Genomic DNA, 13905 nt, shown 5'->3' with positions numbered 1-13905 from the left:
AGAATAATTATAGCTCAAATAATTAATGCTTATACATATATATGGAATAAATAGTTTTGACTTAAATGGGTCTTCTGAGATCTGTTGCAGAAGTCATGTTGTTAAAAATTATTTCTGACACCTGTAGGACAGGAACTTTCAATGTCAGATTATTAACCGGACTCTGGACCTTGTTCTCCACTGTATTATAGCAGTGTAAATAAGGCCTTCTACTTTTAGAACAGTAGAACTCCCAATAGCAACTACTATAATAAAGGTTGTAAACCAGCCTTCGTTACAACCATCACTATGTATTCACACACAGAACTTTTCCAAATTTTCAGTTTAACTCCTGAAATTTTCCATTTCAAAAAAGTACTCGGATATTTTTGTTTTGTTTTTTTATGAAAGCAGTTGCACATATTTGGCAATTCCTGAACACAAGGAATTCCTTTCTATAAGGTGCAGGTAATTAGTAAAGTAAAGGAGGAGGAGGATGACCACTTGGAGAGGCAATTTACTGTAATCCTTAATCTGAAATGAGACTGAATGGATCTTGATGCTTTTTAAAATTATAAATCCCTCTGTGAAGGGATATTCTTTTCTGTTTAGAATGGATAAGAGTTAAGTCACTCCTTGGAATAAGATCTCTGTATTTTTAGGGAGGGGAGTGGCAGCTGAAGGTTGGAGATTGTTATCATCTGGCTGAACTCCAGTATGTAGGATATCAGGACCACCATCCATACCATTCCCCTTCATGCTGCTAAAACAGTTTTCTCAGATGGTGCTAGGAACAGAAGTTGACATTATATTGGCACACAAGGTGGCACCAACAGCTGAACTGAAAAAGTAGTATTAATTGCTACTGGCATCAGTACAAACCACTTTAAGATGGGTCTCAAAATTCACATTCCAGGGGAAGCAGAATAGCTAGAGGGTGCACTGGTGCTTAATTTATAACTTGGAAGTAGATCTTTTCTTCTAGACTTTGGGTTCTTATGTAGTAAGTTATTAAATTTTGTACATGGATCATGAGACTAACTAGGGGCATTTTATCAATGAAAAAAACCCCAAAACATTGGGTACTTTAAGAGTAATGCTTGTAGCATCCCCTACTCCCCGAGAAAAGAACAGTAAGTGGTTTTCTATTAGCCAATGAAGAGGGCAGATAAGAACTTTTAGACTTGGCCTCTGAAAAATCTCCAAGTGAAGAAAGAAGTTTTTATTTCTGTCCTTTTTAGCTTCTGAAAAAAGTCTTTGTTATGTGGACAAATAATGTTAGGGTAAAGGATCAAAAGGATAGCTCATGCATATGCCACAGAGAGAGCATGGATAGAAACATAAGAAATGCTCCAGCCAGAGGCCGTCTGTTAGCGAGCTCTCTAATCTAGCTTCTCGTGAGAAATCTGGAGACGGCACCTGAAAAAAGGTGACTTCCCTAACAATTATGTCATGGTCTTGTGACCATCACTAGCAAAATGATAAATAGCTATTATGTATCCTTTTCTGAACTACAATGTGTGTGTATTGGGCAAAATGTTTCAGTGGGAATTACTGTAATTTAATGTGGTGGGCATTTAATCATATTTTCCAACCTGCCCATTTCAGTGTAACACGTGATCAGGTCAATTATTTTTGTACCGATGCTATACTATGAAGATGGGAGGATTTTTTTTCTGTTCTATGTACCTTAACCATAACTGTTTTTGCTGTTCCCTGCTCTCCAATAAGTAGAACTGCTTTCCCCTGCTTCATGATAGTGTCCATTAGAAAATCTGTTCGGACATTGTCTACATTTGGAACTAGGATGGAGGTATATTCTGGCACTGAATCTTTAGGATAAACATATTTAGGTACCTGAAATAGAAAAAATATAAACAATAGATTAGACATTTTCTTTAGCCTTTTTTCTTGAAAGCAGAGTGTTCATTAGCATTTAGTCGGTAGGCTCCCCTGCTTTCCTGAATGGGGTGCAAGACAGATGGAGTATTTTCACTCCCCACACCCCATTATACATTTTATAGACTACTTTGGTCTTTGCTGGGGAAACTTAATTATATTATGGTGATAGGCACTGGAGAAAGCTAATACAGGATTTTTTCCCCTGTTTCACTCCCAAAATATTTCCATTGTCTGTTCCCAATCTCTGACCCAAAATATTTGTGTCAGGAGAAAAATTCCTTCAGAAAAGAATATTATGGTAATATATTAGGCATAATTTTCCAAACTAAATTACAAGTTTTAATGAGAGAAAAAAAGACGGTTACTCACCATTGTAACTGTTGTTTTTTGAGATGTGCTGCTCATATCCATTCCAGTTAGGTGTGCGCGCCGCGCGTGCACGTTCGTCGGAAGATTTTTACCCTAGCAACTCCGGTGGGCCGGCAGGTCGCCCCCTAGAGTGGCGCCGGCATGGCGCCTGATATATACCCCTGCCGGCCTGCCCGCTCCTCAGTTCCTTCTTGCGGGCTACTCCAACAGTGGGGAAGGAGGGCGGGTGTGGAATGGATATGAGCAACACATCTCAAAGAACAATAGTTACAAAGGTGAGTAACCATCTTTTTTTCTTCGAGTGATTGCTCATATTCATTCAAGTTAGGTGAATCCCAAGCCTTACCTAGACAGTGGGGTTGGAGTGAGAAGTCGCGGCGTGTAGCACTGCGGAGCCGAAGGCCACGTCATCTCTGGACTGCTGGACCAGAGCATAATGGGAAGCGAAAGTATGAACGGAGGACCAGGTCGCTGCCCTACAGATCTCCTGGATGGGCACGTGGGCAAGGAAAGCTGTCGATGACGCTTGAGCCCTGGTAGAGTGTGCAGTCATGTGACCTGGAGGAGTACGAGCTAAGTCATAACAGGCTCGGATACAGGACATTACCCACGAGGAGATTTTTTGAGAGGAAACAGGTAACCCCTTGGCCCGTTCCGCTACCGCCACAAAGAGTTGGGGGGTTCTGCGGAACGGCTTGGTTCTCTCTATATAAAACGCAAGCGCTCGACGGACGTCCAGCGAGTGAAGCTACTGTTCCCTGCAGGACGAGTGGGGTTTCGGGAAAAAGACGGAGAAAGATGTCCTGGTTGACATGAAAGGCTGAGACCACCTTGGGGAGAAAGGCTGGGTGCGGTCTCAGCTGGACCTTGTCCCTGTGGAACACCATATAGGGGGGATTTACGGTGAGAGCCCGGAGCTCCGACACCCTTCTGGCTGAGGTGATGGCCACCAGGAAGGCAGTCTTCCAGGAGAGACAGAGCAGGGAGCAAGTCGCTAATGGCTCAAATGGAGGGGACATGAGCCGGGTGAGAACTAGGTTCAGGTCCCAGATAGGGGTAGGGCGTCGAACCTGGGGGTAGAGACGCTCCAAGCCTTTAAGGAATCTCGTCATCATAGGGTGAGAGAACACCGATCGGCCATCCTCCCCCGGGTGAAAAGTGGAGATGGCCGCCAGATGAACCCGAAGAGATGATATCACCAGGCCGTGTTCCTTGAGGGACCAGATGTAGTCCAAGATAATGGCAATAGAGACCTCAGTGGGGAGGAGACTGCGTTCCGCACACCAGCAGGTGAAGCACTTCCATTTCGCTGAATAAGTCGCTCTGGTGGAAGGCTTCCTGCTGCCCAGGAGCACCTGCCGCACTGGGGTATAGCAACGGAGCTCGGACCGGGGTCAGCCACTCAAGAGCCACGCCGTGAGGTGCAGGGACTGCAGGTCTGGGTGACGTAGCCTGCCGTGATCCTGAGTGATCAGGTCCAGGTGAAGGGGCAGGGGGACAGGGTCAGCTAGAGACAGGTCCAGCAACATGGAGTACCAATGTTGTCTGGGCCACGCTGGAGCTATCATGATCAAGCGAGCCCTGTCCCTGCGCACCTTCAGAAGGACCTTGTGGACGAGCGGGAACGGAGGGAATGCGTAGAACAGATGCGTCATCCACGGGATAAGGAAGGCATCTGCTACCGAACCTGGTTCCCGGCCTTGAAAGGAGCAGAACATCTGGCATTTCCTGTTCCCTCGGGAAGCGAAGAGGTCCATCCGGGGACATCCCCACCTCTGGAAGAGCAAAAGGGCAATGTCCGGGCGAAGGGACCACTCGTGGAAAAGGAAGGATCTGCTCAGATGATCCGCCAGCGTGTTCCGAACCCCGGGAAGGTAGGATGCGATGAGGTGAATGGAGTGGGCTATGCAGAAATCCCAAAGCCTCACGGTCTCCTGACACTGGGCAGAAGACCTCGTGCCGCCCTGCTTGTTGATGTAATACATGGTCGTTGTGCTGTCGGTGAATACCAAGACACAGCGACCTTGAAGTTGAAGATGGAATGTTTGGCAAGCAAGGCGGACTGCCCTCAGTTCCCGTACATTGATGTGGAGGGCTAATTTGTGAAGTGACCACCGACCTTGTGTCCGTAGGGTTCCAAGACAGGGACACCGAAGGCTGGGGCGGATGGAACAGCAACCCCGCACATACCATGGACTGGTCCAGCCACCACCTCAGGGAACCTAATATGTCCTGGGGAACGGTAACAACCGCATCCAGAAGGTGCCGGGCCGGACGGTCCTGACTGATGAGCCAGGACTGGAGGGGCCTCATGCGCAGCCGTGCATACCATGTGACAAACGTGCAAGCCGCCATGTGGCCCAATAGAGTTAGGCACATGCGTATGGAGGTCAAGGGTGCTGACTGCAGTCGTCATATAATGGCCGTCAAGGTCTGGAACCTTGCTAGAGGAAGAACGGCTCTGGCCAGAGTCGAGTCCAGAAGTGCTCCGATAAACTCTATCCTCTGAGTGGGGATTAGCGTTGACTTCTCTATATTGAGGATGAGACCCAAGTTCTCGAAGAGACTGCTGACCATGTGGACATGGCTGAGGACTTGTGCCTCCGATGATCCCCGAATCAGCCAGTCTTTGAGGTACGGAAATACATGTATGCGGCTGCGACAGAGGTGGGCAACGACTACAGCCATACATTTGGTGAACACCCTCGGGGCCGTGAAGAGGCCGAACGGGAGGACCGCGAACTGATAGTGGCAGAGGTTGATCACGAACCGAAGTAACCATCTGTGCGTCGGGAAGATGGCTATATGAAAGTATGCGTCTTGCACGTCGAGGGCAACATACCAGTCTCCAGGATCCAAGGATGGGATAATGGTCCTCAAGGATACCATACGGAACTTCAATTTCACGACGTATCTGTTGAGTTCGCGCAGGTCGAAGATAGGCCTGAGGCCTCCCTTGGCTTTGGGGATCAGAAAGTAATGGGAGTAAAACCCCTTGCCCTGCTCGGCTTCTGGAACCTCCTCTATGGCTCCTTTGTCGAGGAGTGTCCGCACCTCCTGAAGAAGGAGTTGCTCGTGAGAGGGGTCCCTGAAGAGGGACGGAGGAGGGAGGCGGGAGGGAGGGCGCGAAACAAACTGAAGATGGTATCCAGCTTGTAATGTGCGTAAGACCCAACGGTCTGATGTCAGTCGGGACCACGCCGGGAGGAAAAACGAAAGACGGTTGGAGAAGGGCGGGGATGGATCCGGGAGGGAAACTGGTGCAGCGCCCTCGGGTGCACCTTCAAAATGAAGGCTTTGGGCCAGAGGGAGCCTTGGAGGAGCTCTGGTTTTGCCCCCCTTGGTTGCCTGATTGTCTACGCCGGTCGTTCCTATTTCGGCGTCTGGCGAAGTCCTGCCTCTGGCGAGGTTGAGGGTAGGGGCGACGCTGCTGTTGAGACCGGAAGGGTCTGCGCTGGGTGACTGGTGTATGCATCCCCAAGGAGAGCATAATGACCCTATTGTCTTTAAGGCTTTGCAGCCTGGGGTCGGTCTTGTCCAAAAACAGGCCCTGGCCTTCAAACGGGAGGTCCTGTATGGTGTATTGGAGCTCCGGAGGAAGACCAGAGACCTGAAGCCAGGAAATCCGGCGCATGGTCACACCAGAAGCCAGGGTTTTGGCGGCTGAATCTGTGGCATCAAGGGATGCTTGCAGAGAAGTTCGTGCCATCTTCTTGCCCTTGTCAAGGATTGCCGCAAACTCCTGACACGCATCTTGTGGAAGCAACTCCTTAAATTTGTCCGCTGCCGCCCACGTGTTGTAAGTGTAGCGGCTAAGGAGAGCTTGTTGATTGGACACCCGAAGTTGGAGAGCGCCCGCAGAATAGACCTTTCGGCCAAGCAGGGCCATGCGCCTCGCTTCTTTAGACTTCGGTGCCGGGGCCTGTTGGCCGTGACGCTCCCTCTCGTTCACAGATTGTACGACGAGGGAGCACGGGGGTGGGTGGACATAGAGATACTCGTACCCTTTCGAGGGCACCATGTATTTGCGTTCCACGCCACAGGCCGCGGGGGGAACTGATGCCAGCGACTGCCAGATGGTAGTGGCATTGGCCTGAATGGTCCGTATAAAGGGAAGGGCGACACGAGTGGGAGCATCTGCAGACAATATGCTCACCACCGGATCCTCAATTTCTGAGACCTCCTCGGCCTGTAAATTCATGTTTTGCGCCACGCGCCGGAGGAGGTCTTGATGCGCTCTGAGGTCGAGCGGAGGAGGGCTGGTGGATGTTGTTCCAGCCACTGCCTCATCCGGGGAGGATGATGAGGAGACCCCCGGCAGGAGTGGATCTGCAGGATGCTCTGTCTGGAGTAATGCTTCCGACTCTGGAGGGAGGTCAGGGTCCCGCTAGTGAGACAATCCCTCCTCTGCAGGGGACGGGGGAGGACGAGACAGTGTGGCCTCTGGAGCCCTGTGCTCTGACGTTGTTGGACGCGGGGGAACCTGTTGCTGCCCTTGGGCTTGATGATATGCCCAGGGGGTCCAGAAGCCCCACTGCTGTGGTCCATGTTCCTGAGGAGGGGGATCCTGGAAGAGAGCAGCAGGCCTGTCCACGTCCATAGTGTACGCGCTGTCTGTCTGAGAGGAGACAGACGGCTGTCGGCATGGCCAAGGTGGAGCCGAACGGGACTGATACGGGTCCCTCAGTCTAGATGACGGCGACCTCCTCGGTGCTGGGGACCGGTGCCGGGAGTCATACCGGTGCCGGGATCGAGACCAGGACCTACTACCAGCGCGGTGCTGGAAGGTCGACCTGGATGTCAAACGCCGACGATGGGAGGAGCTTCTGGAATCTCGGTGCCGGTAGCGGTGGCTAGAGCCAGAACAGTGCCGGGAGTACTGGGACCTCCGTGAAGAGAATCGGCGCCGCGAGTACAACCGGTACCGCCGCGGGGAGTGGAGCCGGGACTGCGAGTGGCGTCCCGACCGAGATCGTCCACGGTGCCGGGATCTTGACGGGGATCGGTGCTGGCTTGGTGAACCCGGAGATGGAGCTTGCAAGCCGTAGGCTTGCCCTTTGACTGCAGAACCCGCACCGGAGGCACCGGGGGTTGAGGTAGCGTAGGCTCAGTCAAAGCAATCAGGTCCTGAGCCGAAGCAAATGTCTCTGGCGTCGAGGGAACCACTAGCTCGACCCCGGATCTTATGGAGGAGCTGTGAGGGACCGGACTCGACGGACCTCTCAGGCCCGGACTCGACGGAATCCCTATCATCGGTGCTGCGGCAGTAGACGGTGCCGGACGCTCCGTCCGTGTCTGCTTGGCTGGAGTGGCAGACGTTGAAGGCCTTGCTTCTGGGCCTGGTGCCAGGGAAGGTCGGTGCTGCGGCGTCTTCCCAGTGCCGGAGCGGTCCAGTGCCGGAGCGGAGCCGGCGCTCAGCGTCGAGGCTGGAGGGTTAGGCGCTGCTTCCATCAAGAGGGTCTTTAAGTGCTGATCCCTCTCCTTCTTTGTTCTTGGCTTAAATACCTTACAAATGTGGCACTTTTCAGAGATATGCGATTCCCCAAGGCACTTCAGGCAGGTGTCGTGGGGATCGCTCGTTGGCATCAGCTTCTTGCAGGCCAAGCACTGTTTAAACCCTGGCGAGCCGGGCATGGGCCCAGCGCCGGGCATGGGGGAGGGCTAGAGCCCAAGCCCGCTAACTATTTACAACAACAAGTACTACAACTAACAACTAATACTAAAAACTCTAATTACAACTATAACTATATACAACTATTAGAACAATGAGACAATGGAGAGCTAGGGATGTGGAGGACAGCTATGACGCGCTCCACAGTTCCAACGACCGACACGGTGGTAAGAAGGAACTGAGGAGCGGGCGGGCTGGCAGGGGTATATATCAGGCGCCATGCCGGCGCCACTCTAGGGGGCGACCTGCCGGCCCACCGGAGTTGCTAGGGTAAAAATCTTCCTATGAACGTGCACGCACAGCGTGCCCACCTAACTGGAATGGATATGAGCAATCACTCAAAGAAGAACAATGTTTTTCTTGTCTAATATATTTATCATGCTTACTCAAAAGAAAGAACTAGTAAATTACGGCATACAAACCCTCTTTGACCAGTGTTCCCACTGACCACAATCACTAATACCAAACTCAAACATGGTTTCTTCTCCATTGACAGCTGGAAGTTCCAGTGTTACAGAATGATTCCGTAAGAACAGTTCCATTTTCACTCTGTCATCCAATTCCAGAAGAGCTCCTACTGACCACATTATAGCAAAAACAAACAAGCGAGCTAAATGCTCTTGGCTGGGCTGCTTCTCATTTCTGTCTGCCAATAAACCCTGTAAAAAAGACAATGTGTAACCATTGCCTGCTCTGAACAATATCCAGGCACAAATAACAGAATAAGAGACAGATAACCAGATGTCATATCTACCTGTAGGAGGTCAATAGCTTGTTTGATGCACATGCATTCTAAAACTGGCATTTTCGGTGTCACAGCAGTGAAAACAAAATCAATCAAATCCTGCGAAGAAAAACATTAAGTTCATCTGAGTATAAAGAAACCCATTTAAAAAACTAACAAACAATCAGTGCCATGATTTATTTTTAATACAAGCGTTCAATCACTTTATTCTGTGACTTAAATACATTTCATTTCAGTTTCTGTGAGTACGAACATTCAAATTAAAAACATGAAGTCACTATTAGCAAACATCCTAAATAGGTAGCTTTGATGTATCACAGTCAGTGAAATTATTCAGAATGGCTACATAAAGCAACTTTCAAAAGGAGCAATTCAGAAAGTGTTCCTGAGTTACATTGGGGATCTGCCATATATCTTCTGCACATTTATTGTTCCCATTTTTTTTTGGTTGGAAGACAGCAACACAAAGCTTGCCATAACAATACATACATTAGACCATCTCCTTACTTTCTAGAGTAGGATTCTCCCCTCACTCATGCTGGTTTTTCACTAGTGTAACTGCAATGAGGTCCTTGGTTTAAACCGACGTGAGAGGAGAATCAGTGTTATAGTTTCTAATGCACTTCAAATAAATTTCTATTACTATATTTTTAAATGCTTTCAATACACTGGAAGAAAGTAGGTTGCAAGCTCCAGGAAGATAGTTTAAATGAGTTTATCATTTATTTGGATATTTTGTTTAGACATAGAGGAACTGGAGAAATAATAAGAGGAAATGATAAAAAGTATATAAAAATATTAATGGCATTGAGAAGTTAGATCAGGAACTTTTGTTTTCCCTGTCTCAGAACACAAGAACAAGGGGACATTCAATGAAATTAAAAGGTGGCAAATTCTCTGATAAAAGGAAATATTTTTTCTCAAGATGTGTAGTCTGTGGAACTGACTGCCACAAGAATTTAGCTTGCTTAAAAAAGGATTTGGACATTTATATTGACAAAAATAGCCAGAGTCATAACGATGTTAACAAAAATTTTGGACGGGAGATTAAACTTCATGCTCCAAGGCTAATGCTAGTCTTCAACTGTCAGAGATCAGGATGAGATCTAATGTGGAGACCAAATCATCTCACATCTGTCTATTGCAGTGCTTTTACAAGTTCCTTTGAAGCATCTGTTTCTAGCCACTGCAGAGATAGGATGCTGGACTAGATGAACCTTAGGTCTGATCCAGGATGACAATTGCTCTGTATCTAATTGTGCAAGAAAACGATGAAGCTCAAGTTGCCTACATCAAAGCAACAACAGATTTTACAGCTTTATATTCTGTGACAAAAAGGACCAATGCCACTAACTGAACATCCTCTTTGTGGGATTCCTCGAATTACTTCAATATCCAGAAACTCCCGCAGATGCTTACCTCTTGCAAAAAAGCAACTCTATCAGTTATAGGAGGCTCTATCACTCAGACAGAGGAAATGTGCATGTAGAGCTTAGTGTTAGGATTTCAGATACGGACAGTAAAGTTTAGTATTTTGAAAACACTTCTGAGGGTCACAGTAACCTGACTGAAAAAATTCCTATGGAAAAAAGAGACCTCAAAGATAGTTTTAATTCTACTGAAAATAGGTTTTTGTGAGTTTATTCTTCTCTTTTCTTTTGGCCTTTATATTACATTTTATACAGAAAGCTGAACTTTTGTAATTGTGTATATTTTATAAATGAGTAAATAGATACATTTTCCCCAACGTTTCATACTGATACGTAATCTTCTTCACTTCCTGTCCTAAACGTTGTCCACTATTGTCGTTTGCTATTAAATAACTGCTACAATTCCACACCACATGTGTTCAGTAGTGGGTGAAGTGGTTCTTGTATATCTAAGAGTTTTGGGATCCTTTGATAATGAAAATACATTTAAAATATTGGTATTATTTCTGGTCTTCTAACATAATGTTATCATGATAAGAATTATAACAATATTCACTTTGGCAGTCCCATTACATTATGGCTTAGTACAAATTGCCAGACAAAATAATATGGCAACTCTCATTCACATTTCTGATTATGAACTCACCCTGAGATTTCATTCATGCATAATGTTCACCTTATATACTGATCTTTAATGCTTTATAATCACAGAAATGATTGTTCCTTGTAAACCAACTGTAAATACTGCATTTGATTGCTCACCTATTTTGGAGCCAAATTTAGTTTAATTCACATCAATTTAAGTGGTTTTGTACAAGTGGTAAGTGAAGACAGATTCTGTCCCTGGTGAGTATATTTCCCTTCTGCAGCATTATCCAAACTGTTCTTCTACATGTTACCTATTTATAAGTTATTTATATCTGTGTTTTTATTGATATTGGGTCTAATGTGAGTAATCCTGTATTTGAAGCTTGAAAACTGCTGTTAGTGCACTTTATTTTATGAAGTTCTCTTATACAGTTTACTTATCCAATTTTGTATATATTGAAAAAAGTAATATGAGAAAAAGGAATTATCTGTATATGGAATCAGTATTATCCCCATCTGTAAAATCAGTGTTATCGCCCACATTATCTGAGAAGCAAAGATAGCTCATTAAAAGTGAAAGGAGAACTGACAGTCTGACAGCTTTGTTTACATTTGGATAGTTCCAAATATAGCCTTCAGCAGGGAACAAACTTTATATTTCACTGCTTTTCCATCTCTCAGGCTAATAAAATACATTTTTTTTCTGAAAAATGTCGCTATTATGCTTTCAGAACAAGGTATAGCATAAAATATACAAGACAATCATGGGAAGGTAGCAGTAAATTGACCCAAATATACATTATTTTGGAAGCATATTTTTAAAATTCATTATAAGAATTACCTTTCTTACCGCTGCAGGAAATATTAAGTCTGATCATTACTTTTTGGAGGTTACAGCAAAATGAATGTAATGCCAGAAGTGGGTTTCAATGTAAATGGGAAGGAACTAAGATGAAATGTTTCTATGAGAAGTCATTTCTTAACATTCTAGCTATTGTAACAGTATATTAGTCATTGCTTTTGTCATATTTATAAACACGTTTTTACAATGACAGCTCAAAAGGCCAGCACAAGAAAAACCTCTCTTGTAGAATCCAACAAAAATGAAAAAGGTGGGGAAAAAAACAACTATGGAATCTGAGATAAATGAACAGGGAGAACTGGCAAAAGAGACAGCTAGTGAGAAAGGAAAAGAAAGGCAAGGAAAGGTCAGTTTCAGTTGTGCTAATACAGGTGCCAACTAAAAAAATGAAAAGAAAATTGCGAAGGCAAAAAGAATACACAGCATTAACTTTCAATAGTAACGTTTTATGAAGAAAAATGAAGCTTCGGTTGCATCAGAGATGGTCTATTACATGTAAGACTATTATACGTCCACCATTGTGTAGGACTGTCCCTGGTGATTAATGAGAATTCTGTCCATTTCCAGCCTTTGCCTCATTCATGAATATCTTGTAGAAAGTTACACAGCATTTTGTACTTGTAGTATGGAAGGATAAAACATTCTGGATTTTCTCTCTGGTCTTTTTGGATTCAGCATGATTTAGGTCTAATAATTTAATAAAGAGACGCTATGTCAAAAATTTAAAGACAATGAGGAGTTTGATGGCACCTTAAAGACTAAGAGATTTATTTGGGCATAAGCTCTCGTGGGTAAAAAACCCACTTCAGATGCAAGAAGTGTTTTTTTTTACCCAGGAAAGCTTATGCCCAAATAAATCTGTTAGTCTTTAAAGTGTCACTGGACTCCTCGTTGTTTTTGTGGATACAGACTAACATGGCTACCCCTTAATACTTGACACTATGTCAAAAATATCATGCACACAAGTCTTAACTTAAAAGTGCATGGTCCTACAGAATATAGACTTCATGGATCAAATACACCCCTGCTGTAACTGAAGTTAACAGAGCTTCAACAAGGATGACTTTGGCCTGATTTTTTTTCTTATTTATTTAAATATAACAGAAACAAAAAAGCCCGTTTAGAACCTTCTGAGCACTCCAGTGATAATTAAAATATCAAAAACCATGTCAGTCACCAAGCAGCACAAATTAATTCTGCCAGCCAGCAGCATAAAATCATCAAATGGAGATAACAATTTATCTCCAAACAGCCAACAGATTAAAAAAATAAAAACAAAGGAAAAGCCCTCCCGCCACTCAAATTAGTGGCCATATTATCCACCTAATATTGCTTCATTTAGATTATGTTAGCTATTGTTATAGGCCCTTTCTTTGTCCGCATTATGCTTTGTGATTATCCTTCATGTCAGTTCTTTATTTTATTAAATAAATAAATGGGATAAACAACTTGAGCAGAATGTAGGAAAAATAATGCTAAATAAGCAGATTGGAATTCATTTTTCTTTGTAGCAAGTACTGGCCTTAATACCTGAAATACACTGTTAAAGCTGTTCCATAGGACATCAGAGTGAGTAGCAGGCAAAGTTTGCAGCCACGCCTTTAAAATGGGCCTCCAATCTAACACGGAGGAACTCATGAAGACCATCCCATTACGAGATACTGTTGCTGGGGAGGCATTGTCAATGTTATGGGGCTCAAAAACAATCTTGCAGTTTGGGGACATTGGAATACGATCTCCATTAGCCAAAGTAAGGGTCTTGTTATCATCTAGAACGGAGTTCAGATTTTCAATCCATATCGCATCCACAGGACCATCCAAAACTATCCATATGTGTTCTCCCTAAAATATACATGTACAAGTGTAAATACTATGATCAAAAATATAGTTTTTTGAACACATACGAGAATACATTACTTTATATAAACATTGACTTGCAAATTATCTGATCTGGTGCTAAATGCTTTATTATTAATCATAATACTTTCTTTTTTTCCTTATTTACCCAGTGATTTGAAATCTCACTTCATTACTGTGTGTCATACCAAAGATTTTTTGATCAAAGTGACCAAAAGTTAATTTCAGTTGTTATATACAGAGAGATGCTGCTTTTCTGTGACAGCCATATGACCTGATCCTGTTCCCAAAGAAGCAGAGGAAAACAATTTCCATTAACTTTAGTGAGAACAGGAGCAGACCTACCATCTCTTAACAGAGGATACCTAATTCTTTCACATCAAGCTTTCACATTTTCCAAGGCCTAAATAAAACACAATGCAACCTTCATAACATATGTGGCTCTATGGCAGCACTGTCTGCAGGTCTGAGCAGAGAGAGGAGAAATCAGTATGCAACATTT

The 13905-nt window shown here is 44.9% G+C and overlaps 1 protein-coding gene across 2 annotated transcripts in view; it reads right to left on the bottom strand.

Annotated features, from left to right (window-relative positions):
- LOC115646112 (dynein heavy chain 5, axonemal-like) overlaps positions 1–13905 on the bottom strand; it is a 297132-nt gene that overhangs the window by 124771 nt on the left and 158456 nt on the right. For both annotated transcript variants that reach the window (XM_030551608.1, XM_030551609.1), the window contains 4 exons: positions 13077–13388; positions 8676–8765; positions 8344–8580; positions 1669–1836 (listed from right to left, as the gene is read on the bottom strand). In XM_030551608.1, coding sequence (XP_030407468.1) covers positions 1669–1836; positions 8344–8580; positions 8676–8765; positions 13077–13388 — 807 coding nt within the window. The remainder of the gene's footprint in view (positions 1–1668; positions 1837–8343; positions 8581–8675; positions 8766–13076; positions 13389–13905) is intronic.

Source organism: Gopherus evgoodei, chromosome 2 (assembly GCF_007399415.2).
Source record: "Gopherus evgoodei ecotype Sinaloan lineage chromosome 2, rGopEvg1_v1.p, whole genome shotgun sequence".
In the NCBI taxonomy this organism is placed as follows: Eukaryota; Metazoa; Chordata; order Testudines; family Testudinidae; genus Gopherus; species Gopherus evgoodei.
This window is presented reverse-complemented; position numbering and strand designations above follow the sequence as displayed.